The 24215-nt window shown below is 41.9% G+C and overlaps 2 protein-coding genes across 6 annotated transcripts in view; one reads left to right on the forward strand and one right to left on the reverse strand.

Annotated features, from left to right (window-relative positions):
• Positions 1–2225: 2225 nt before the first annotated feature.
• NFE2L1 (NFE2 like bZIP transcription factor 1) lies at positions 2226–9383 on the reverse strand. Of its 4 annotated transcripts, none has more exons than XM_088474560.1 (6): positions 9204–9383; positions 7806–8374; positions 5594–5785; positions 4864–4938; positions 4626–4784; positions 2226–4512 (listed from the first exon to the last, which is right to left on the reverse strand). In XM_088474560.1, exons 2-6 carry the CDS (start codon positions 8298–8300, stop codon positions 3256–3258), a joined length of 2178 nt encoding a protein of 725 aa, XP_088330686.1. In that variant the 5' UTR covers positions 8301–8374; positions 9204–9383; the 3' UTR covers positions 2226–3255. The 4 variants fall into 4 exon arrangements, with proteins under 4 accessions (XP_088330686.1, XP_088330688.1, XP_088330689.1 ...); XM_088474562.1 differs by lacking the exon at positions 9204–9383 and adding an exon at positions 8766–8918; XM_088474563.1 differs by lacking the exon at positions 9204–9383 and adding an exon at positions 8756–8918.
• A 685-nt stretch (positions 9384–10068) lies between these two features.
• The window catches only part of COPZ2 (coat protein complex I subunit zeta 2), a 31677-nt gene continuing 17530 nt past the window's right edge, over positions 10069–24215 (forward strand). For both annotated transcript variants that reach the window (XM_088474695.1, XM_088474696.1), the window contains exons 1-4: positions 10069–10139; positions 16092–16160; positions 21518–21599; positions 23050–23141. In XM_088474695.1, the coding sequence (XP_088330821.1) occupies positions 10125–10139; positions 16092–16160; positions 21518–21599; positions 23050–23141 (258 nt within the window). In that variant the 5' untranslated portion in view covers positions 10069–10124. The remainder of the gene's footprint in view (positions 10140–16091; positions 16161–21517; positions 21600–23049; positions 23142–24215) is intronic.

Here is a 24215-nt window from a genome sequence, read left to right on the forward strand (position 1 = left end):
TTCAGAGACGCTCACAAGAAGCGAGTGCTCGTTCTGAATGAGGGCGGCCGCTTCTATTTTTAAGTGCGGCCTCCTGGTCGCTAGCTAAGCTGTGGGTTACCACCCACAGCTTTAGCGAACGACCAGGTTGATGTTCGCGATGGTCAAGACCATCGCGGCTTGCGACGAGACCCTAAGGTTGGGTCTCGGCAGCCGCAAGCCCCACGGAGCTTCCTGCTCTGATCGAGCAGGAAGCCCCCCACTGACATCACTGCTGAGGTCAGTGCGGCCGCCCGCAAAATGGCAGGCGTTCCTTAAGGAACGCCTCAGTTTGTGAAAGCACACCCCCCCCGCCCACAAAACGGGCCGAGCTGTCGATCAACATCGACAGCCGGCCCTTTTGTAGTGAGCTCCGGAGCGAGAGTTTCATGCGCAGGGCCTGAACATCGACCCGGTTGCGAGCGCTCAGCGCTTGCAACCAGGTCTGAATGAGGACCTATATCTTATAAACAGAAATTTGAGTGAGTGGGACTCACCCTCTATATGCCCTCATCAAATAGTAGAAGACATACTTCTAATACAGGAGAAAGTACAGCTAAAACAACATTTAGATGGTACCCACCCATGGGTGCTAAAGGAACCAAGGGCCTATTTCAGTAATGCACACAATGCTAATGTTCACACAGTTGAGCAATTATCAATAAACCATATATGGTTTAAGTCACATAGCATATGCACTAAGGTACAATATCGTAGTCGCTCGCAGCAACAATTTACTTGCAGTGCGATTGATAATCAGGAGCGTTTAGGCAAAGTAACCTGAAGTGGTGATAAAGAACGCAGACATGTCGTGACCATTTCTTGGGGATGACACCCTGTGACCCCGTCCTACTACAGCCTAGATCCGTGGTCTAAGCCTGTGTCCCCTATGACATGAAGAAGAAATGGCTTCGGCGTCTCAGTTCCAACGAGCATTCTAGGGCTAGACCATAGGCTTACTCAGGAGTGAGACAATCAAATGATCTTCAACCAATAATGTGTATTTGGTATGCAGATGCTTGGATTTGCAAAACTGCAGGTGGGAGTCTCAATACATTTCCCAGCCACTGCGACATTTCCATATTTTTGAATAGCGGCCGTGGCATTAGCGTTCAACGCTGAATCAGGACCCAAGTCCAGTAACATACCACTGTTTATGGGTTCCTCATAACTGGGTCAGTGACACAGTTATCAAAAAGAAAATGTAGTACCAATCTTTAATAAAAAAAAAAAAGGAACCAGAAATTTTTTACTTAATACATTGGCAAAGACTTGTTTAATACAAGGACCGTACTGAGAACCAGGGTTCTTTAATTGTGAATAGAAGAAGGTTTCACCATTAGCATCAGAAGAGGTACTTTACTATAAATATGGTTAAGATAGTAAAATTCTTACCAAAGTGATTACGGTAAACATTAATTGAAAAATTAATTAAATGCAATATATGTAGTTATTACCATAGGTTCTTATATTGTTTATTATTCATATTTTCCCAATTGCTCGTCTGGTCTCTGAAACATGAAAAAAAAAAAAAGGCCAAGTGGTAGGGTGGTTCTGTGTTTCTTTTCTCCTAGGAAATTTGTCTTTATTGGGTTGGGGGTAGAAACAACCCAGAAGTATATTTGTCACTGTATTAGGTATACATGACAAGAGTCAGAGTATCTATTGCATTCATTCATCAGATTAACACATAGACATGCAGGAGATCTTCTCTATAAACCATTTTTACCAACAAGATATTTGTAATAAAATATTAAGTTAATTTTACAGTAAATATTTGACAAACAAATTCTACAGTATACTCCGTATATCTATTCAGTGCCATTCTCATTTAATTCTGTCAGCTAAATAGGTAATTTATAGATACTTAGCAGCAGGTAATTTTGTGTATTGGTCTATACAGTCACTGGTCCTAAACATTAATTGAATGTGATTTGAGAATGTTGTAGGAACCGGCTATTCAGTGTCTCAAGTCAGCCTGAACTTTCCAATTTGTCTACATCTTAGTGGCAAAAATAATTGTTTCAGTGTGGTTGTATATGCAACTATGTATAGACAGAAAGATGGAAGTAAAATATACTTAACTTTACTTTTAAAATAACTTTTCCCATTATGTCAAACACAATATATTTTCAGCACTTTTTTTTCCTCCTTGACAATACACATGCAAAAACTGGCAATCAAATAATTGTATTGGGTTTATGGAATCTATTGTAAAATCATTTTATTTCAAATAAAAAATTAAATACAAAAGAAAAGAGAAAAAAAAAAAAAAAAAAAAAAACTTTCCATACATTGATGATCTAGTTCCAGCATGATGTATTATGGAACGTGCATAGTTATCACTCTGCAAACTCTAAACCTAACTCATCACATTAATTTTATAGAAGTAATTTAGGATCCAGTTAATAACTGCTAATCCCTTAATTAACAAAATTCTTGCTACTCAACATAGTAGTCCAAAGTACACACACACACCACCCTATCCATTTTACAGGATTCTCTGTGTGTTGCTATAACTGGTACATAGACCATGTGTGATTGGGTCATGCCCTGTCTGGCAGTTTGGGGCTCATGACAATCTTTAACATGGGAAATTGCTGGATTGATTAATTAGAATTAAACCACTACACTTTCTATGTTGCGGACAACAATCTGACATTGCATTGCCTGAGATTACAGAGCCCCATAAAACTGAGCATATTAAAGAGGATGTTGTATATTATGTGGCAACCACTTACAGAAAGCTCTGCTATGAAGAAGTGGAAATCAATACTAAGCTTATTGAGGCTCTCTACCAGTTACTTCACTGATCCCAAACCGCTTATACACTACAAAAACCCTCCTAGACCACAGTGCCCAGATGTCTGCTCAGAAAGAGCCACACTGTGACACCACTCACCCTCATGCATGTTGACTGTTCAATTGCCTACATTTTAGACATTAAGAATTAAAACAAAACATAAAAGTAGTTGTCACCCTCCCTTTGTCGGCTTCTTTAGTTTACGATTCCTGGGCATTCCTCCGCCTTTAGGCCCGACTGGCAACCTCCTCATTCTTGGACAAACGGGGCCCCGACACAGACAGGACACAGCCCCTGGCCCTCAGTATGTGTAGACATCTACCTCATCACTCACTGGGGTCAGTCTTGTGTGAAAGGTTTGATACGGAGGCCTGAATGAAAGCACAGCCCACATCCCCTGTCCTGTAATATTCCAGAATTCAAATGCAGATATATCACTTCCTCCTGTCCTTTCTCTCTGGACGCTGGCTTTGCTGTCCCTCAGCATTGCGTGGCATGAGTACTACATTGCCATTGCTGGTGTAGTGCAAGGCATATCGTTGAGGAGAGTATGCCCGACCTTCCTGGTCTCTTAGCTGGCTAAACACTTCCTGATACAGGTTCTCCACTTCCTGTTTCATCCTCTGTAGTGATCTCAAGTTTTCTCCTTTTACGCGCAACTGAGAGTTACGTTCTCTGCTTAAACGTTTCACCTCATGCTCCAGGTTCAGAATGGTGTCCAACTTTCTTTTCCGGCAGTTCTGAGCTGCCATCTTGTTCTTTCCACGTCTGCGAATATCACGCACTAAGCAAAGCTGTGCATCGCTCAGTTGGTACTTCGTAAGAAGCTCATTAAACTCCTCAACAGGCAGATTAATGATTTTTTCATTACTGAATGGTATCTTCATAGCTCTAGCCCTTTGTTCATCTCGGCCTGCCTGCCTATCTAAGAAGCCTGTTTGTCTTCGACTGTCCCTACCCATCATAGATTGTTGCTGCTCCTCTGGTTCCTCAGGCATCATATTGTAGGTATGATTGTGCCCAACATGTTCAAGAAAAGGTAAGCGCTGAAATCGTCCAGGATTTTGTGAGCTCATTCGACAAAACTTGCTGTATTCTGGCTGGTAACCACTGGCTTCTTCAGACTCCTCAGGCTCAACCATCTCAGAGTCTGAACTGTATCCCACTGCTCCCTCTTCTGAGAATGAGGATGATGAGCAGGAGGAAGAAGAGGATGAAGAAGTCTCAGACCCACTAGGAGATACTGGGCTACGGTGGGAATCAAGAGAGAGGCCAGAATCTGAATCCAACTCTTCCTGGAGTTGTGAAGCTTGTACCTGGGTGAAGCCTTCTTCTAGTGCCAGCTCCATTAGGCTGATTTCATCCAGCAAAGCCTCACCCAGGATTCCACCAAGTGGGTCCTGTAGAATAGTGCTTGATGTTTCATTGGCTGTGCTATTTAGCTGTGACGGGAAAAGAATTCCTGTTATATTGGTAAATCCAAAAGTGGAATTGAGGTCAGTAGAGTTGTGGGAGGAGAGTTGAGGCAGTGGGGACTCAGAAATTGGAAATGGATCCATAGTGGGCGTGTAGAGAGAGACGTTTTGAGAACAGCCTTGAAGAGACACCTGGTCTAGGGTCTCATTCTGCTGGAGTGAGGGGTCCAAGTTCAGGTATAAGGGATCGTCAGCTGAACTGTTGATATCCATGGGCTAAGAAAACCAAACAAGATGAGATTCACATTCAGAATATAGTGTGAAATGCAGAGCACATAGTAGTATCCAAATTAAATATTGTTTTATTAATTGTTAAAAGCACTTTGTACCTGCATATCCATAATAGACATAAGGTCCTGCCACTGCTCCTCCAGATCCAGAGGCATCTCCAAATTTGGGAGAAAAGGGGACAGGAGACCATCCGTCTGATCTATAGCCACAGGACATGGATCCACATCCAATATACTTTGGGGGGCAGGAGCTGGAAACTGCATAAAGCAGAGGTCAACCTGTATTGTTCAAGAGGTCATTAGGCACAAAAGTGAACTAATTAGAGGACACAATTACCTCAGGAGAATCAGCAAACTGGAAAGTGTCCTCCAGAAGACTTAAGCATTCTACCAAAGACATAGCTGTCTGACCCTGAAAAGACAAGAAGTATCAGTACTGAAATAACAGACAGTATGGTCACAGCAATGTCTTCGGATGGAACATTCCATCTTTGATCCATTTTTGACAGCTGAATGGAGGAGGAGAACTTACATTCTAATGCAGATGATGTAACAAAGATGGGGGAAAGTAGTGTGTACGCCATTATACCTGCTATCAGCCATCTTGCTAAGATGGCCATATACACTGCATAAGCATCTCCCAATAGAGAACAATTATCTATATGAGCTTCTGTCTCCTTTCAACTGTCCAACATATAATGGAGAAGTAGAATTAACACTTGTGTGCACATAGCCTTAAGGTGCGTACACACGTAAAGATTTTCTGTCCAACCATCCAACTAGTTGATTGGTTGGAATGAAAATCTGGTAAGGAATGGGAGTAACTGATGAGCAATATGCTCCTAAATGCCAGAAAACATATGTAAATGGACGTTCAGACAAGTTTGTTAAATGTTTGATCTAAACAATTTGTTCAAACAGTTTTTGTCCATTTTCTGGTGTTTGGGAGCAAATTGCTGATTGTCATTTGCTTTCATACCTTACCAGATTTTTATTCCAACCAACCAACTAGTTGGATGGTTGGACAGAAAATCTTTACGTCTGTATGCAGCATTAGTCTCATTTACCTCCTGGGGTACATTTTCCCCAGTCTCTCCATCCACTTGCACTCTGGAGTCCACAGATTCACTTCCTGGGTCATCACCCAAGGACTCCCAAACATCTTCATTGTCTTTCTGATGCTGGCGACTTTCAAAATCTTCACGCCCCGCTCCAAGGTCAATGTCCTGTAGCCATAGAATATCTATTGGATCAACTTCCTGAAAAATGGGAAACATAGAAACATTTTAGCAACCTCTTTGGAGATCGATGTAAATCAGGGATCCACAGCTAGTGAAAAAAGCTAACAAGTCTAGACAAAAACACACCCTGTTTATGCTTCAGTGTAATTCAATAACTGGAACATACCAGGTTGTGCCTTCACACAACCACATGATATCTGACCAAAGCATTAGGAGAAAGAAAGCCACTTATGATACAAAGTCTGATTCATAGTCCCATATTTCAGGTTATATACTCCGTGGCTAATTTGCTGTTCAATGCACTGAAGAAAAACCCCTTGTGAAGATAATAAATAAATCACTGAATGCTCCCTCTAAGAAACTCACTGCACAGAATTTCAAGGTCACTCAAGTTTACAATTTATCAAGATGTCATCAAGTCACAGTCATGTCAGCAGCATTAAATCAGCATGAACAAAATCTGAAGCAAGCTCAAAACATTAAAGCATGCAAACAAAGCACACTGGAAATGGGACATGATTTGGATATGTACAGTGAACAAAGTAATTGTTTGTAACCATGGCAAATACACATGAACACTGTAATGCCACTCAGTGTTGCCAACATGCACATAAAGTCATATGACTGTTCTGTCGTGTGACACAGATAAGCTCTGTATCAGTACTACAAGATGGGTTGTAAACAGGTTATATGACTGTCCCTTGCTCTATATTGTGCAAGTGTGGACCAGACACCTGTCACCTCTGGTCATGCTGTAAGTGTGACACAAATAACAGCTGCCGTTCCCTTCATCATTATCATATCTCTCATCGGAGGCTGCAGTTTTATTCCGTCTATCCATTCACATTAAATTTAATTTAAAGAGCAAGTAAAGCTAGAAACCGTCTGCTCCTGTATGTAAAACAGAAATACAAATGTAATAACACAAAACTATACTATAGCGTGAAAAAGCTCAAATGTATCCAACACTATTTTTAGCTACTCTCGAATGCCAAGTCCATCTAGAGTTCACATTAAAAGTTACACAAAGGCAGCTGTATTATTGAATGCTACTAAACATACAAGTACATTGGTTTACAGACAAGTACAGTAAATAGAAAACACTGTAAAAATTAGAACAAAATACAAATTTACCTCAATTTCTATAGGCTAGTTTTCTCAAAAGTAGATGTGAAAGAAATACGGCCTAAATACTTTGCAACCAGAAAAAAACAATTTACCTCCATATTTAGAGGTATTTTACACAATTCTGCTCCTTTTAATACATTTGTTGGTTTTTCCAAGTATTTTACACCATTTTCTATGTCCTCTACTTTTGAGAATATAATCCATAGAATCGGCTCATTCATTTAAGTTTTCATCCATTTTCTCTGCTCTCCCCTTTTGAGAATATTGTCCAATACAAAACCTGTCCTACAAAAGATACACAAAACTCAGTACAGGTAAGCACATTAGAGCTTACACTGTGTCAGAGAAAAGCAAGCACACTAAGCAACCATTATAAATGGGACTGAGTGACCAAGTTACACAACAAATGCCTCACACAGTCAGACAGATCAAGTGCAGCTTTAATCCCTCACACAACACTGAGACAGAGGGATCACACCCTATAGTGAGGCTCTCTCAGGGTTGTGAAACTATTTCTGTTGAAGGTTTGCTCCGCTATGCAGGAGTAAAATGTTGATAATCACACCTCAGGCCTCTGCAGAATGTGCACACCATGCCTGACGGCAGCTTCTAACTATTGTGTTCTTTGAGTATGCTGTCTTTGTACAAGAAAAAGGCTCCTGTGTTCTATGCTTAAGGTTAGATCACCATATGCTCAGACTTTGGAGTAAAGTAAGGTGACACTAATCATGTCTGCATTGCAGAATGCTCACGTTTCACGTCATACCAGCTGAACAACAACTTCTATCCCCCTGCTTTAAGTCCTGTGCAAAAACACAGCAGAGCTTATAAACGTGATTCTGCTGTGCAATTATCTGACAAGAAAACATGCTATGTGTATTAACATTGCTTTAAACCATGATTTCCTTACCTCCTTGTTTAGCTCAGAACTCTCAGACTGTGCAGTTGCTCCTAACTCCTCACCACGTCCTTGTTCTGTCTCTATACTGTCTCTGAGGCTGCTCTCTGATGTTGGGAGATCCTGGGGGCTGTCTGGAGATCTGCTAGAGCCAGTCTGAACACTGGACACGGAGCTCTCTGCGTCCTTGTGTACAAGCCATGCATCAAGCTCTGTGCTGGGCACTTGCAGCCTATCAAGTTCTCGCATACGACTTAGCAGTCTACGGGAAGTAAAAAACTGGTCCAAGTCCACACTCTTCGGGTGTACTCCATAGCCATCAGAGGTCCCGCGGAGACTGTGGAACTGAGTCTGTGTATACGCTGAGGTGGGCCCCAGGATGATCTCATGCAGTGGGGGCAAGTGAGAGGGCAGATAGGAGTCTAGGTCTACACGCACACCCATTAGGCTCAACAGAATGGTGAACTGGATTAGACCCTCCGTCAGATACTTCTTCAAAGACAGCATGTCTGGGAGCCCCGGGAAGCAGGGACCCCCAACACTCACACTTCCCAACACTTGGTGATCTGCTCAGATTTTTCCTGGAGAGAAAAAAAAAAGTGTAAAGACATATTAGAGACAGACCCATCAGCTTCTTGATGTTTCTTCACCCCCACACTGCAGGAATTGAAATTAGGTGCTTTAAAAACACTATTAGCATTAGGGCAATGATCACTGGCACTGCAGTACATGTAACAAAACCACCTTCACCCAGTAAGCTGCTAGCCTCCAGGTATCATTCACAAACCACACTTTGCTGTCTGACCTAGAACAATTAAATAATTGTCCTTCAATGATCAAAGATCGTTAAACAAAACCTGGTACAAGAAGAAGGGAAAGGGGGAGGGGGCACCCTACAGTATACACTAAAATCACCAGAAGCTCATGTAAGCTATCCGCCATCACTGTATCAGGTCTTGTACATCGGTCTACCTCTCACTCCACAGCTCGCACAGGAATATTATACTGGAGTAGTCTGCTACACTGCAGTGGCCTAGCCTCGCTGATACCCCTCTCGCCCACCAGTATTTATATATAGGAGCCGAACTCAGCAGCTTCTTCTGCTGCCCCCTGACCAAGGCAGGAACGGAAGATGGTGCAATGTGTGGGCGTGTGGCAGCATACCTTCGTGGGGTGTGCGGGTATCGGGTCACAGGCACGTTAAGGTGTGTCCCGGTATCATGCACTGTATTACCCACAGCTCAGGGACTGCGGCACGCCGGTGTGTAACCCGCTCTCCCAGCAGCATTGTTGTCCGATACATTGAAACCCAGCGAACCGTTTTCTACTTCACTGCCTCCACGCACAGGTCTCGGTCCCCTCCCACCCGGTACACGGGATCGGCGTGCCAGGTGGCCGGTATGTACGTACCTGCTCACTCTCGATAAACTCCCCGGTAACGCTCCTCTCCCCCCTCGTGTATCCACCACCCGTGCTGCACCCGCTGTCTCGACTATCACACACACTTCCGCATCACCCGGCAACACAGACATTCCGAGCACCCACCCACCAATCATACACCTGTGTACACAGACTGGCGGCTAAGTGGCACCAAGGACGGCCAATCAGAGCAGAGCCATGCCATAGGCGCGCAGTGAGAGGCTGGAGGGAGACCACACCACCCAACCGTCACTGACAGCTGAGCGGCAAATCACACTCCGCAGCGCCAACTGGCCAGCGGCGACGTCACTGACTGACTCTGCCCTACACCAATCGGCTGTCAGGCCTGCTTTCCCCTCTTTCAGCCCTACTCTGTCTCCCGGACCCGGGCCGCAATACACTGGTCACTTGTTAGCCTCTGCCGCAGCTCTGTACATAGGGGAGAAGAAGAGAGTGGACATAAACGCGCACAGGCCCTCACAGTGACTTGCAAAAAAAAATTACGTCTCACGTCACACGTTCTAGAAATTTCGGTGCGCCCAACGTCGCTTCGTAAACAGCATCCGTACGTCATAGAGCTCAGGTATTGCAGGAGGTGGAGCAGGGGCGGAGTAAGTGTCACTCACAGGCAGCAGCGTCACATGGCTCATGTGTAGTGTCCGACATTAACGTCTGCTTGAAGACCAATCCTGAGCGAGTCCTATGCAGGTGGCTCTGCCAAAATGGCTGCCGCAGGGAACCTAAAAGATTATACTGGGAACGAGCACGTTAGTCTATACCAGAGACTAGAGTCTCTCCCCTACGCCACAGCCTGTGTGACCAATAAGATGACAGATTAAGTGTAGCCGCAGACACTTAGGGGGCGGGGCCTTTGTTACAGGGATTTCTAGACAGGATCCAGTCGTGAGCAACATGGAGAATATACCGGTACTAGAACAACTAACCCGCATCCTACTCGATGTGTGATTCTTATGTATATAACAGTCCAGAACTAGTTCACACGCTAATGCACCAACAACTTTTTTAGCCTATTAATGTATTGATTTATTTTACATTTTAGAGTCATTGTCCAAGACAGTACATTATTATTATTATCATTTAATATATATAGCGCCCAGGGCAGTTTCTAGCCAATCTGGCTCCCAGTGCGAGCATTCAAAATGCGCCCCCCCCCCCCCCTGTTATAATATTTTCACTAAAACTGTCAAAAGCTTTTAGTTGCTGCGTGTGCGTGTGTCTGTATATATATATATATATCTATATATACACAGTATATATATATATATATATATATATATATATACACACATACACAGTGGTTGAAGTGGATATTTTCATGTAGGGGTATAGAGAACTAATATGTGTGCGTGCAGAAGGTGCACTCCCAAAAAAGCCCCCTCCCTCACCAGACACTACCAGCCCCCTCCCTCACCAGACACTACCAGCCCCCTCCCTCACCAGACACTAACAGCCCCCTCCCTCACCAGACGCTTCCAGCCCCCTCCCTCACCAGACATTACCATCCCCCTCCCTCACCAGACACTACCATCCCCCTCCCTCACCTGACACTTCCTTCTGTAAGGAGACAGCGTGGGTGAGGCTACGGCGGCACTTCCTCCTCCTCCGGTTGTAGGTAACCAAGTTAAAACATCTTCCTCCGCTCCTCACTGACACGCGAGCGCGCATGGTCCGACGTCGTCGTCACCGCGCGCTCGTGCACCAGACACCGGAGGGTTGATTCGATTGGTGCTACACAGGGAAGGCGGAGCTACATACTGTGAAGGTTCTCCGCTCCCTGTCAGTCTGAGCAGCATTACCGCCGCCCTGATTCCCGGCCAATACAGCTGCAAAATGGCGGCCGAGGCAGTTTCGCCTAAGCAGAAGAGGTCAGGGCGGAGCGCCCCGTGCGATTGCACGGGTCGCCCGCCCCTAGAAACGGCCCTGATAGCGCCACAAGTGTTCCGCAGCGTCTTACAAAGTACATGAACAAATAAATAACCAGTGATTTACAATACAAAGCAGGACATGGACATGTATAATAAACATTGCTATATTAGCGATCTTTACACCCACATAAGCAGCCGAGTGTTAGTTGCCCTAGTGGGGAGTAAGAGATACATTAAATTACAGTAGGGAGAAGCACAAGAGGGTAGAGGGTCCTGCTCGAAAGAGCTTACATTCTAAAAGGGAGGGGCAGACAAACAGGAGTGACACAGATGGGGTAGGCAGGGAGGAAGGAACGTTAAGTAGCAAGTTAGGATGAGAGCTGGAAGGCTTTAATGAATTGGTTGCTGCTATTTCATATGTGGCTAAAGGACCTCTGTGACGTATCCACCACGTGACTGCTGCAGGAGGCTGGACCGATCCTGCGTTACCATCCACTAGGGCATAGAGGGGGAATAAATATTTGTGGCGAGCCACCGTGCCCGAAGCGTGGCGAGCGGCCACTTTTGCTCCCCCGTTAGCATCCCCGCCCCTCCCCCTTTCAGGCCGGGTCATGTGAGTGTGACGTCACAGGTCCATCAGCCTTGTATAGTCTAGACCTAACCTTAATGAATTAGTGGGTCTTAAGAGCTTGTTTGAATGATTGTAGAAAGGTGCAGAGTCTGATGGAGAGTGGGAGATAGTTCCAAAGTATTTGTTATTCAATCAATGTTCACTGTGTATAAATATTTGTTTAATTTTACAGTTAGTTGAAAAATGTTAAGCTAACCAAAGCGGTACGGCTACAGCAACTGAGTTCCAGATTCAAATTCAAAGGGGCAGATGGATAGAGATAAAGTGGAGAGAGATAAAGTACCAACCAATCAGCTTCCAACTGTCACGTTACAGGCTGTGCTATAAAAATGACAGCAGCTGATTTGTTGGTACTTTATCTCTCTCAAAGGCTTGATACATCTCCCCTTGGAACCCTCCTCCAATCTAATTTGAGCTCCATCTCTGAGACATACAGTAGTTAAAAATTGATTGGCTCCCTGCCAGGGCTAACTTATCATGCATAACCTACCATGTATGCTGTAAATGTGTACTATGGCAGCCGAAGATAGGGTTGCCACCTCACCCCTTTAAAATTTTCGATTCTGTGGCTGGTAAGTCTCCATTTCACCTGATGTTAATCAGCTACAGAACCTGTGTAATTCACGTGTCCAGTTTTAAAGGGATGAGGTGGCAACCCTAGCCATTGTACAGGTAATTACTGACATGCCTGAATTAAAAATGTCAGCAACACCCCAGAAACACAACAGAAGCGAGATATCTATCAGCAATACTTCTCTCAATGACTTCTTCATCAGCAGTGTTTCCAATGCAAATGTGGGTAAGCGAGAGACTGGTATGAAGTGTATAGTGTACATATATTGTATATAGTTAAAGTTACCATTGTTACATTGTGTGCTGTGTAAAATAAAAGTATTGTTTCTTTGCTATTGTGACTTTCCTGTGCGATCTGAGTTTCATGATGTACTATGTTAATGAGCCCTCTATAAACAAGACACACATAAATCCAGTGTCCTCACAGCCAGGACTATAATGTTGTCATGAAGACTGGTATTTGTCAAGAGGATTCAGAGTTCATGTCAACTGTAATATACCTGATACTAAGTAACCCTCTTTTGTATTACTATTCACATTTGTGTACAATTTTTCTAAGCACCAATTTACCTACAGTATCTAATGCAGCTGCACTGCATGTTCAGAAATAAATGCTGATTCAGACCTGTCGCATAGTTGCATATATCTATGTGACCACACCGTCCATATCCATTCGCTTGTGGAAGTAGCTGGCAGTACTATCAGTGCAGACTTGCACCAGCGCTATACCTGGTGAAATAGACCCATCTGCAATCAGACGGTTCTATCCATATACAGTACATAATTCTCAATAGCCCACAATTCTGTGTACACACCCTCAGAACTCATCCTATGTATGAATGCCCTTTTGCCACATAGTAACACTACTCAGCTTCAAGTGGTTGTTCTACTTTCGTATGCTCAGCTACAGGGCATGCACAGTGTAAGCTCCATCAAGAAGGTGGACGTGTATGCAATCCTGAATCAAGCTCAGGGTGTGAAGATATTTCATAAACTCTCTTGAGTGGAGAGAGTATCGGTGAACTCTGTTATTTCATTATATTCATGGTAAATAAAGCGCTTACTCTAGCTAAAACATAAAAGATCTTCTTTAACCACTACCATACCAAGCTGATAGCTGCGGCTTCCCTTCTTTCCCCGGCCACAGTCACTTGCGGGCGGCGTCTGCAATCGATGATCCTGATAGGATAACAACAGTCTGGGTTGACTGTACTGCAGCCCTGCCTCCCTCTGGTCTCTCCCAGCCAGCAGTAGTGGATGATGCTCAGGAATGCCCACCCCATTGCTGGCTGTTCTTCTTGCAGGACTGTTAAGTACTGCAAGAAGTGTAAATAAACTGAGATTTTAAAAATAAGGCCTCTGTGGCTGATTGAGAATCGCAATCTTCTGCGACAGCATATTTTGCAGAAGTCGCATCTGCAACTTTATGCTAATGCTAGTATTAGCCCTTCTCATGTACAAGCATGTGTCTGAATGTGCAAGGACTGAGATGCCCACTTTGTGCTTCTTTAGACACAACTATCCTGTTTGGTGCGTCTTTAGGTACTACCATTGGGCACACCATTGAGTCTTGCACCTGCCCCTTGCTTGGTGTAGATTCTCTGTCAGTATGGCCTCTAATGTAAGCAATTATGCGTCTTAAGTTTGCAGCCACTGCTGTGACAGGCCCACCCCGATCCCAAAACAAACCCATAAGACGGTACATCTCCATGCGTCTGAATAGACCTTTCTCAGGAACACCCAATACTATTCCCATACATTTCCGAGAAAGTGCATCTCATTTGCAACCTTTATATACTAATAAAGGGACCTGTGTCACCTCAGTCTGCCCCGGGCTCTGCTCCTCTCCCCGCTCTGTCTGGCCTTTTCCTATCTGCTTCTCCACTCACCTCTCTGCTGCTCTGACCCACTCTTCATGCCTCGCGTCTGCTCCATCCTAACACCCCTGTGTACACTCCCTATGTCTCCAGATATCATACTTACCCAGTTCCTGGTGGCCAGCCAGGTCCTACACGTAGGCTAGGTCTGTGTGTCACATTTTCATAGCAGCGGAAGCCATTAGGGTGCATATTCCGAGTCCCCTGAGTGTCTGCCTGTCTCTTGCCCAACCCCTCAGTCCCACTCCCTGTCTTCACCCCCAAACCCCACAGCACCCCGCATTGTCCCAGCAGTGTGTTCCTCCCTCCTCTCCTGCTAGACTAAGGTTTGTCCCATCCCCCTAGCAATGGATCTGCTGGGCATGCACATGTTGGAGACAGGACAGACCTTAGAAAATTATTATATACACTAGTAAAGAGACGTGGGTCACCTCAGACTGCCTCGCTCCACACCGTCCAGCTTCCCCAACCAACCTCCCTGCGCGCCCTTCTCATCTTGTCTATCCTGCTCAATCTTGCCCCCATACTTACTCTCACCGCCCGCAGGTTCTCCTCCTTTCCTAGGTCTGGCCCATCTCCCTAGCAGTGGGAACCGTTGGGCGCCCTGGCTACCACTGCATATGCATGGTGAAGACTGGACAGACATTACAGCATATATAGAGAGAGAGAGAGCAAGCAGCATTCTGTCACAGTTTAAAAGAATGTGATGCACATGTCCATAATAAATCATATAGTAACACTAATCCCTCCTTTGGGAGAAGAATGAAGAACCAGCATTCACTAGATGCAAAGCCAAAAAGGGTTTATTCAAAAGTAAAGTACATCAGAGTGTCCACCCGATGTTCATTTCAACTGTAAAAGTTCCACTGAGGGAAGATAGATAGATAAAACATTTATTTACACACACATATATATATTGACATTGAATTTTTAGGGGTTTTTTTTTTAACTATAAAAAATAATTCTAAAAATGGCCCCAAAACTGTGGATCTCTTAAATTAGCAAATTATGTAAATAGCAACTATTTAATTTTTATTCAGTATAATTCTATTATCAAATCTGAATATTTGTTAATCAAATTATACTGAATCAGGGTTCAACAGCTATTATTTACCTACCTTGATAATAAAAAAAAAAAACTACAATTTTGGGGACATTTTTTGAAAAAAAAAAAAATGCCAGTTAAGTGGTTCAAATATTAAAACCATGTTTTTAAATAATACTCAATGAAAACCTTGATAAATCTGTAATTCAAATATGTTTTCTTCCAATAAGCTCCTCAAAGAGTTATGGTGCATACACACGGCCAGATTTTTCTTCAGATCTGAACGATAACGATTTAAAAAATTGTTCAATCGTTCATATCTGAAGGAAAATCTGACATGTCTGAACGATGAACTATGCGCGTTCCCGATGGTCAGATAACGATATCTGACATCTGATGTGTTAGCAGTCAGATTTGGACAATTCCATTTTAATGCAGTCAAAAATCGTTCATAGTTCAAATCGTTGGTCAAATCGTTCATCAGATTGTTCAAATCGTTCATCTGACACATCTGCCAAATCTGACCGTGTGTATCAAGCTTGCCTTACAAGTAGTTGTGAATTGATTTTTTTATAAACAATTTGTATTTTAGATTCAATTGTATTTTAAGCAATCCTGCAAATGTGTGTATATATATATATATATATCTCATTAGGCCTTATTTAATAGCATAATGCAAATAACAATTATGTGCTATAACTCATAGCAACCAAACAAATATCAGCTCTAAGCAGCTTAGTGTTGTCAGACTAGTGAAAGCTGATTGGTAGCTATGGATTATAATAGATTAATGATTTTGCTCAATGTTATTAAATATATCCCAAAGCAACAGAAACTAGATAATCACTGTGTGCATGTTTCCTGCAGGATCCCACCCTTTACACTGTGAGAGCCGCCATCATTTTGGACCAGGACGGGCATCGACTTTTGGCCAAAGTAATACTTAAGAGCAAATTGTTTGTGTATGTTGCCTTGCTTTTTGTACAAATAACACAAAAGAAAAATCTGATGCATGTGTTTTGTTTTTCCTTGCACAAGCTTTCCATAAATACCAATAGCATCTAAGATCAGATCTAATCTCTTAATTTATATAAATAAACAATGTGTGTTTGTTCACACTGTGTTTTGTAATTGTATATGTATCTGTAGAAATGGCGGCATTTTCAAGTTTTTGCTACATCATTCTAAAAAAAAAGTTGCTTTCCCTTACATTTAACAATTTTGCATTATGTATTCTTAGGCTTTACTGTACAATATCCCATAAGTACCCCAATTCTTTAGTTTTTCCTTTAAGTGTGCCCATTTTCTACACGTAATTGGCTCATGTATTCATATGCTTTACTATACAATACCCCATAAGTACCCCAAGTCTCTAGTTTTTCCTGTAAGTGTACCTATTTTCTACACGTAATGGGCTTAATCAATATCACTCTAATGCTGGGTACACACTGGTCGATATATCGCGAGTGCGTCGGCCAGTGTGTACAGGTGATATGTTTGTGAACGATGTCATTCACAAACATTGCTTTGGCGCTGTAGCGTAGCCAATACCCATATATCTGCAGATATATCTGCACATCGTGCTGTGTGCCGCCCGCCTAAACACTTGCTGCAGAGGCCGCGGGTGACTTGCAGCTCAACTGGGTGGGCACACGTATATTCCTGCCCAGTTGTGACGTCAGTGACAACACATCGGGCACACAATTGATAAGTGATTATGCACTTACCAGTCGTCTGATAGGACGGCGGATCGGCTGGACGTAGTGTGTGCCCAGTTTAGGAAGTCCCTAAGATCTAGTGATGTCACTGGAAGATGCCTGGGTGGGAGAATTAGCTAAGTGAATTCATAAGATAAATATCAGAATAGCCCTCATAATGGCTGCCTCCACTGGGCACATTGTTATAAAAGCCTGGTATATGAATACAAAACTATCAATTTAAAACATATTCTTTTTAGATTAAGATTGTTGAGAATAATTTATTGTGTAATTAAATGAAAAAAGAAGAAGCTGCCGACGTTGCATTGTAGCACCTTGCATGCCGATTGAGAGACTCCGTTGCACACAAGTGTCACAGATCAAATGAATCAGCAGAGTCTCCCGGTGCGTCATTTGGCATATCTGGGAATACAAGTAAAAAAAAGAAACCTGCAAAAAGTACTTGTGTTACCTGCACAATAATTGCAGTCCATGTGTGACTGGACCCACTGGGCTTGTAAAATACACAGTGCACCAATTTCAGCTGTTTTCTGATATTCATATGCAGAAGGTTAAAAGAATAGTGCAGTGGTCAGACAATTTGTTAAAAAATAAAAAAAAATATGCCAACTAGATCTGCATGTATGTTGCCAGCTTAGGAGAAATGTCGGGGATAATGTTAATAGTACAACATGACTGAAGACAAATAACAATGCTAATTTAGCGTTTCCCAAACTCCGCCATTACAGTCCAGATTTTAATGATATTAAATGGAGGTACTAATTAAGTCACTTGTGCTTAAGCATGGATATCCTTAAAACCTGGACTGTAATGGCAGAGTGGGAACCTCTGGTCTAGTTATCAACACATATACAATTCCAAGTGATGTTTACGACTGTCATCTCTACCACATCATGATAGACATAAAGAATATTGTACACTTTAATCGTATTTTTATGCAGAATATTTTAAGATGCATGCAACACAGCATAAACACAATTGTGTAATTTTATGTAAGGCATTAAGTGTTTAACCCAGATGCTAAATTAATTATTTGTGTCAGAAGGCAAAAGAAAACAGACTTCTTTGTGGGGCACTCCATTTTATGTTTGTATATATATAAATATATATATATATATATATATATATACACACACACACACACACACAGTATATATATATATATATATATATATATATATACACACATATAAAACAATATTTTTTAAATATAACTTATTTCTACACTAGTAAAAGTATAAACAGGAATCCAAATGTTAAAATAATTAACAATAAATAAGAATTGCAACTCTTTGCAACTACCGCCTATACAATGTATCGTGGACAGGGGGCTACAGAGAAAATGCATATTTCTCTTTCGGGGCTATGGTGATTGTTTAGGGGAAATTTTATTTGCGTTGCGCAGCTTCAGGAAAGGCATTAGGACTTGTGAGCTGTTTGGATTAATGACCTCCATAAAATATCCCCTCAAAGCACCCTAACTGGCTACGGTTATTGGACCATTCAGAGGATACATTAGAGACCTGCTGACATTAAGGGCCATAGTCAATTAGATGCGAAAAGTCCGTTATCGGCTATAATTTATCACCGATGATGTAATTTTCGCCAGTTTCGCTTATCCCCATATTCAATTTCAAAGACTTTTCGCAGGTGTGAAAAGTCTTTGGAAAAAAACGAGGATAAGTTTTCACCACTGTTTAGATGGCGAAAAAAAGTGCAGAATTAGGGTTTTAGGGTGCAGAATAAAAAAAAATATATTGCAGCCTTTGGAATGACCCCTTAATGTAATCTGTGTCAAAAAATGTAAAAAAATTCCTTAGGACACCCCAAAAAATTTTGGGGGTAAAAACAAACAAACAAGAACAAACTTAAAAACTAACGAAATAGCCTCAGGGGGGGTCCCCATGTATGCGGCAGGTATTTTCTAGAATGCGAGTGTTTGCGGCAGGTGGATTTTTGACGAATTTTAAAAACTCACTTTAGGGACTTATAAATATGCTTGCACTAGTTATTTTTCCACAAAAAAAAAGATAAATGCTATTCTTCACCACTTCTTCACATGCGCATTTATGCATCTGCCGCCGCTATTTTAAAACCCTGATTACCTTCAGCAGGCCAAATCGGGGGTACCCATAGTGATCAGACCATCTTTTGGGGGGGTGACAGGCTGATTTACCCTAAAGTGACAGTACTTTACGATACTTACCTTTCCGCGAGGTCCCGTTTTCGCCGGATCCTAATTGAATATGGGGATAAGCGGGCATGCGCCCGGTACTTTATCCCTGCAAAAAATGTTGATGATAGCGAAAAGTCCGACCTCGGACCTTTCGCCTCAAATTGAATATGGCCCTAAGGCTGGCTTACAGCAGGTAAGAGCCGTGAATACCACACTAACACGAGCTGCCACTGAATTTGGCTGACAACAAAAGTGAATTACAGCCAGACAAAACGGAGATTCAGCAAACACAAACTCAGCATGATGTACCATATATTGGATGTGTTGAACAAGATAAATTGGCCTCTGGCAGGTGAGAGCTGCATAGGATTGCCATGAGACTATAACCTATGTCTGCATTCAGTAAGTGGGAGCTGTATAATACCACTGAAAGCAGATTTGGCTATTAGCATGTCCACTGACTGATTTACAAACTGCCAGTCTGGTGATTTTTTCAGCCTGCTAGACCCAGTAAAGATATATGAGAATTGGGGATTGTAAAAGAGGCAGTAACTTAATCCTTTCATGAAAGGTGATATTTAAGTCTGGATCCTATTTTAGACCAGAATCGACAGAAATACTGGTATCTGACCAGCTGGACTATACAATTTTATCCTATTAACTTACAGAAGGAATAACAATTTTTACTGATTCAGAAGGTGTAGTATGATAAGTACTGATGGTGATTCTGTATAGTTATGCAAGCTTGCTAGTTACTTGTAGAAGTATGTACTGTATGTATGTAAGCAATAAATGTTTTTTTTATCTTTTAATTATGTACTTTTGTCTCCATCAATCTTATAGTGGCTGGTTTGCGCTACCTGACTTTTTGGTTTTTTTAATTTTATTTGTGGTCAGGTAATCGTGTTGATATATTCAAACAGTGTTACCTTAAATGGTTAGTAATACAATTGCTCAGGGAGCTCTTGATAGTTTATTACCTAGAGGTGGTGTTGTTAGTAATATAGGGCCATATTCAATTAGAGGCGAAAAGTCAGAGGTCAGACTTTCGCCATCATCAACGTTTTTTCTTGGGATAAAGTATCGGGCGAGCCCGCTTATCCCCGAATTCAATTAGGATCCGGCCGAAAACGGGACCCGGCGGAAAGGTAAGTATCGTAAAGTCCTGTCACTTTAGGGGAGCCTGTCACCCCCCAAAAGATGGTCTGATCACTACGGGTACCCCCGATTTGGCCTGCTGAAGGTAATCAGGGTTTTTAAATAGCCGCGGCAGGTGCATAAATGCGCATGTGAAGAAGTGGTGAAGAATAGCATTTATTATTTATTTTTTTTAAATAACTACTTTCATCAAATTTGGGGTACATGAAAATGGGTGCAAGCATATTTTTAAGTCCCTAAATTGATTTTTTGTAATTCTTAAAAAAATCCACCTGCCGCAACCACCCGCATTCTAGAAAACACCTGCAGCATACATGGGGACCCCCCGAGGCTATTTTGCTAGTTTTTAAGTTTGTTCCCCAACATTTATTTTTTTACACAGCTTACATTGTAGGGACATTCTAAAGGCTGCAGGCTATTTTTTTTTATTCTGCACCCCAAAACCCCAATTCTGCACTTTTTTTCACCACCTAAACAGTGGTGAAAACTTATCCTCGTTTTTTTACAAAGACTTTTCGCACGTGCGAAAAGTCTTTGTAATTGAATATGGGGATAAGTGAAGCTGCCGAAAATGACATCATCGGCGATAAATTATCACCAATAATGGACTTTTCACCTCTAATTGACTATGGCCCATAGTATAAGTTGTTTCATAAAGTATTTAATCGTAGGAATAATTAGGTAGTTATAAAAGAAGCCAAAGACAGAAAAAACTCAAATATTCTTCTCGAGGAGATTTTACCAAAAAATAGCACAAAATCACAGAACAATCAATTAAGGCTTGTATTGTAACTTACAAGTAATTGATGCATCACAGCCCTACGGTTATGTCCGCACCTTTGAGATTTAATTTATCCATATCTAAACACTTGTTGGTTTTCTCTATGATTAAGATTTTATAATGCTTACACTGAAGATCTAGGGGCCTATTTATCAAGGAGTTTTAGCATATGCAACGAGTGATAAAACTCGTTGCGTATGATAATGGTGCTCTAGCCAATCAGCTTCCAACTGTCTTCTGTTTGAAAACTGACAGTTGGGAGCTGATTGCCTGGAGCACCATTTATCATGCGCAACAAGTTTTATCACTCGTATATGATATAACTCGATAGTGCGGATTAAGTTTATTTTCCTTTATAGTACATTAAATATCCCATCTGTTCCTTCTAATTTTCTTTCATTAATTCCCATCTTTCCTCTTTAATTTCCAAATCCTCACCACACTGTTTCTTTTTCTTTAGTATTATGATTACACATTCCCGTCCTTGTTGGAGCAGAGAGAATTTGAGAGAAGGATTTTCTACAAGACTCAGAGATCTGAATGTACGAGACTTGGTTGGATTATGCTTTCCCTGCATGCTTTGTATCTTGACACCTACAGCATAGACTTAATCCCAACCCATTTCGTCCAGGAAATGTATGTCTGCTACTGAATTTAGCTCTGACTGTCCACTGAATTAACCTGAATAAAATAATTAATAAATTGGTTAACTTTAACTAAGCCCAGATTAATTTATTTAGAAAGTCAGTGGTAAATCTGGCAGCAGACATGCAGTATATCTCACAAATAAAATTGGTTATATTGATATCTTTGCTACAGTACAAACACATGCAATATAACACATATGCCATAAAGTGCAAAATATGTGTCAGAATGTTCTAAAACATGAATCAATGGATAATTTACAATTCCCATAAAATGTAAATGCAGAAGAGGTTTAAGGAAACCTCACATGATAAACATCTATCTATCCTCACAAGATAAACCCAGGACAAAAAGCAGAAATAACAAGCAAATCAAAAAGTATCCTTCAGCTTAAACATTTAAAAAATTACTATTAAAGACTTTTATGGTGTACAACTTCTTAAGGTCAACTTATTTAGAAACTGTCCAGCTGTGGTGTTATGATAGCTTTACATTTGTTGGGTTTTACTATGTCATGTTTAGCTTGCCGGAGCGTGACTGCGACTTTATATTAATGCTGTAGTTAATGATATTCGTACAGAGACACCTACCGGCTGCGGCCCTAATTTGCTACTGTGCGCATTAAGTCACAGCATTGGACGCAGCATCGGAGATTGCACCAGCCCTATGTCAGGTTCAATTTTTCAGCCTGAACATGGGCGCCTGAGTCAGTGCAGCTGCGTCTTAAGACACAGTGGCTAACCGCAAGAGGCCCGTGTCTGGCTAGCTGCCCCCCTATTACCACCCAAAAACACTCACCGAATAAGCCTCTCTCTGATTCAGAGACGGACACAAAGGCGAGTGCATATGCAGCTCTGCGTGTCAGAAGAGCTCCCAAGCCTGCGACAGGTCAGAACTGCCGCAAGGGTAAGATGGCCGCCGATGTGCCGATATTTACGTAGGTATGCGTCATCGCACACAGGTAAGAAGGCAGCAATGGGCGTCTTTATGCCCGTGTGATCTTTGCAGACATTAGCATATTTTCGCTGCTGCATTCCGTGTGAAATCGCAGCTGCGATTGCATTAGCGTCCGTCTCTGTATCAGGTCCTAAATTCATTCTGCGGCTCCCAGCAGTAACCATCGGGACTAATGTGCTGTGCCACTCAGACACATTTACAGACTGAAATGATCAGCCACTAGCACGCGGCATCGACACTGTGCGCACCTGTGAATCAGGCCCTAAATGTAGTTTTAACACACATATTAACAGTGTGAATAAGATTTGCATTGTTTCTCCCTGTTACATGTATGTAGAAATCAGTATATGTTGCCATTAGTTCACCATTGTGTCTTTTTGTGTTCCCCAGGTGAAGTGATACTTGTGGACGGAGTGACTGTACTCTCCCAATGTTTATCTGATGTCACATGCTACATTATTGGAGGGCCTGATGAGAATGAGGTAAATGGCAAAAATGGCAACTTGTCATTCATTGAATGCTTGTAGATATTTAACAGAACTAGTAAACCAAAAAATGCTATTTATTGCATACAAAAGAAGAACACTTGTATATGCAAAAGCTTGGGGTGTTACGATACTTCAGGTTTTTATTATAGCATGCGGTAGTCCTGAATATTGTGGGTGCATCTCAATGAGTTGTGTCAAAAAAAGGGTCGGTCTTACACTTATGGTGATATGGACTTGCCAAATAAAGGTGTGGTTTGGGCAGCCTGGGCAGTGCTATGGACAGATCAACATGGGCGTGATTTATTGTCACAATTGAAATGTTGGCATGTTTTGAGGGTGGAATTTTTCTTATGTATGCTAGACTTCCTGCCAGCAAAGCGATTCCGGCGAGTCAGCTTAATGTTTTCAAGCACCAATAATTTAAAAGGCTTAACCAACCGCCAGGATGGCTCTCCAGAATCATGTCCATGCCTGCATTTTGCAGGCTATTACATTTTCCACATAGAATAAGTAACTAGTTATACCATGTATTAAATATGTAAGTACATATTCCTCACTGTAAGTACAAGTGGGTTCAAAGGAAGGCAACCTAATTAATAAATGGAATGGAAAGGTGACTTTTTGGGGAGGCTAGAAAAAAGTAGGTTAGTTTACTTTAGGAAAAAGTTGCTTTACATGTATCCTAATTAAGTAATATATTGAAGTATATAAAAAATATATCTGCCTACATTTTTTGGGGTGATGTAGAACATGGGGGTGGGGCTGGGTTCTTTTTGTGATTTCTCGGAAAATCTGGTCATATTGGTCCTGCGAATCCCAGCATTATGCTTCCTGTCCTGCCCATTTCAATAGAAGTGAGCAGGATGTGGGAGATTCACCCCGAAAAATTTGGGAGTCTCAGAGACGTTTTGAGAGAGTAGATCTGTATTATTTAAGACTTGTATATATGTATGACTGAAGGCCAAGTGCTTTTATAAATGGCACAGAAATCTAAGGTGACTTCATAAAGGATCAGTTTAGGGATGAACAATCAATCATAGGTTCTATGTTGATAATCCAAATGAATAT

This window comes from Taudactylus pleione, unplaced genomic scaffold (genome assembly GCF_031769625.1).
Source record: "Taudactylus pleione unplaced genomic scaffold, aTauple2 ptg000155l, whole genome shotgun sequence".
Taxonomy (NCBI): domain Eukaryota; kingdom Metazoa; phylum Chordata; class Amphibia; order Anura; family Myobatrachidae; genus Taudactylus; species Taudactylus pleione.

Bases quoted from the DNA above. Each gene is read 5' to 3' on its own strand.
- NFE2L1 (XM_088474560.1), bottom strand. From the start codon at position 8,300: ATGCTGTCTTTGAAGAAGTATCTGACGGAGGGTCTAATCCAGTTCACC. The intron at 5,786-7,805 runs GTAAGGAAATCA...CCCATTTTTCAG, and splicing joins GTTCTGAGCTAAACAAGGAG to GAAGTTGATCCAATAGATAT. The intron at 4,513-4,625 runs GTACAAAGTGCT...TGGTTTTCTTAG, and splicing joins TGTCTATTATGGATATGCAG to CCCATGGATATCAACAGTTC.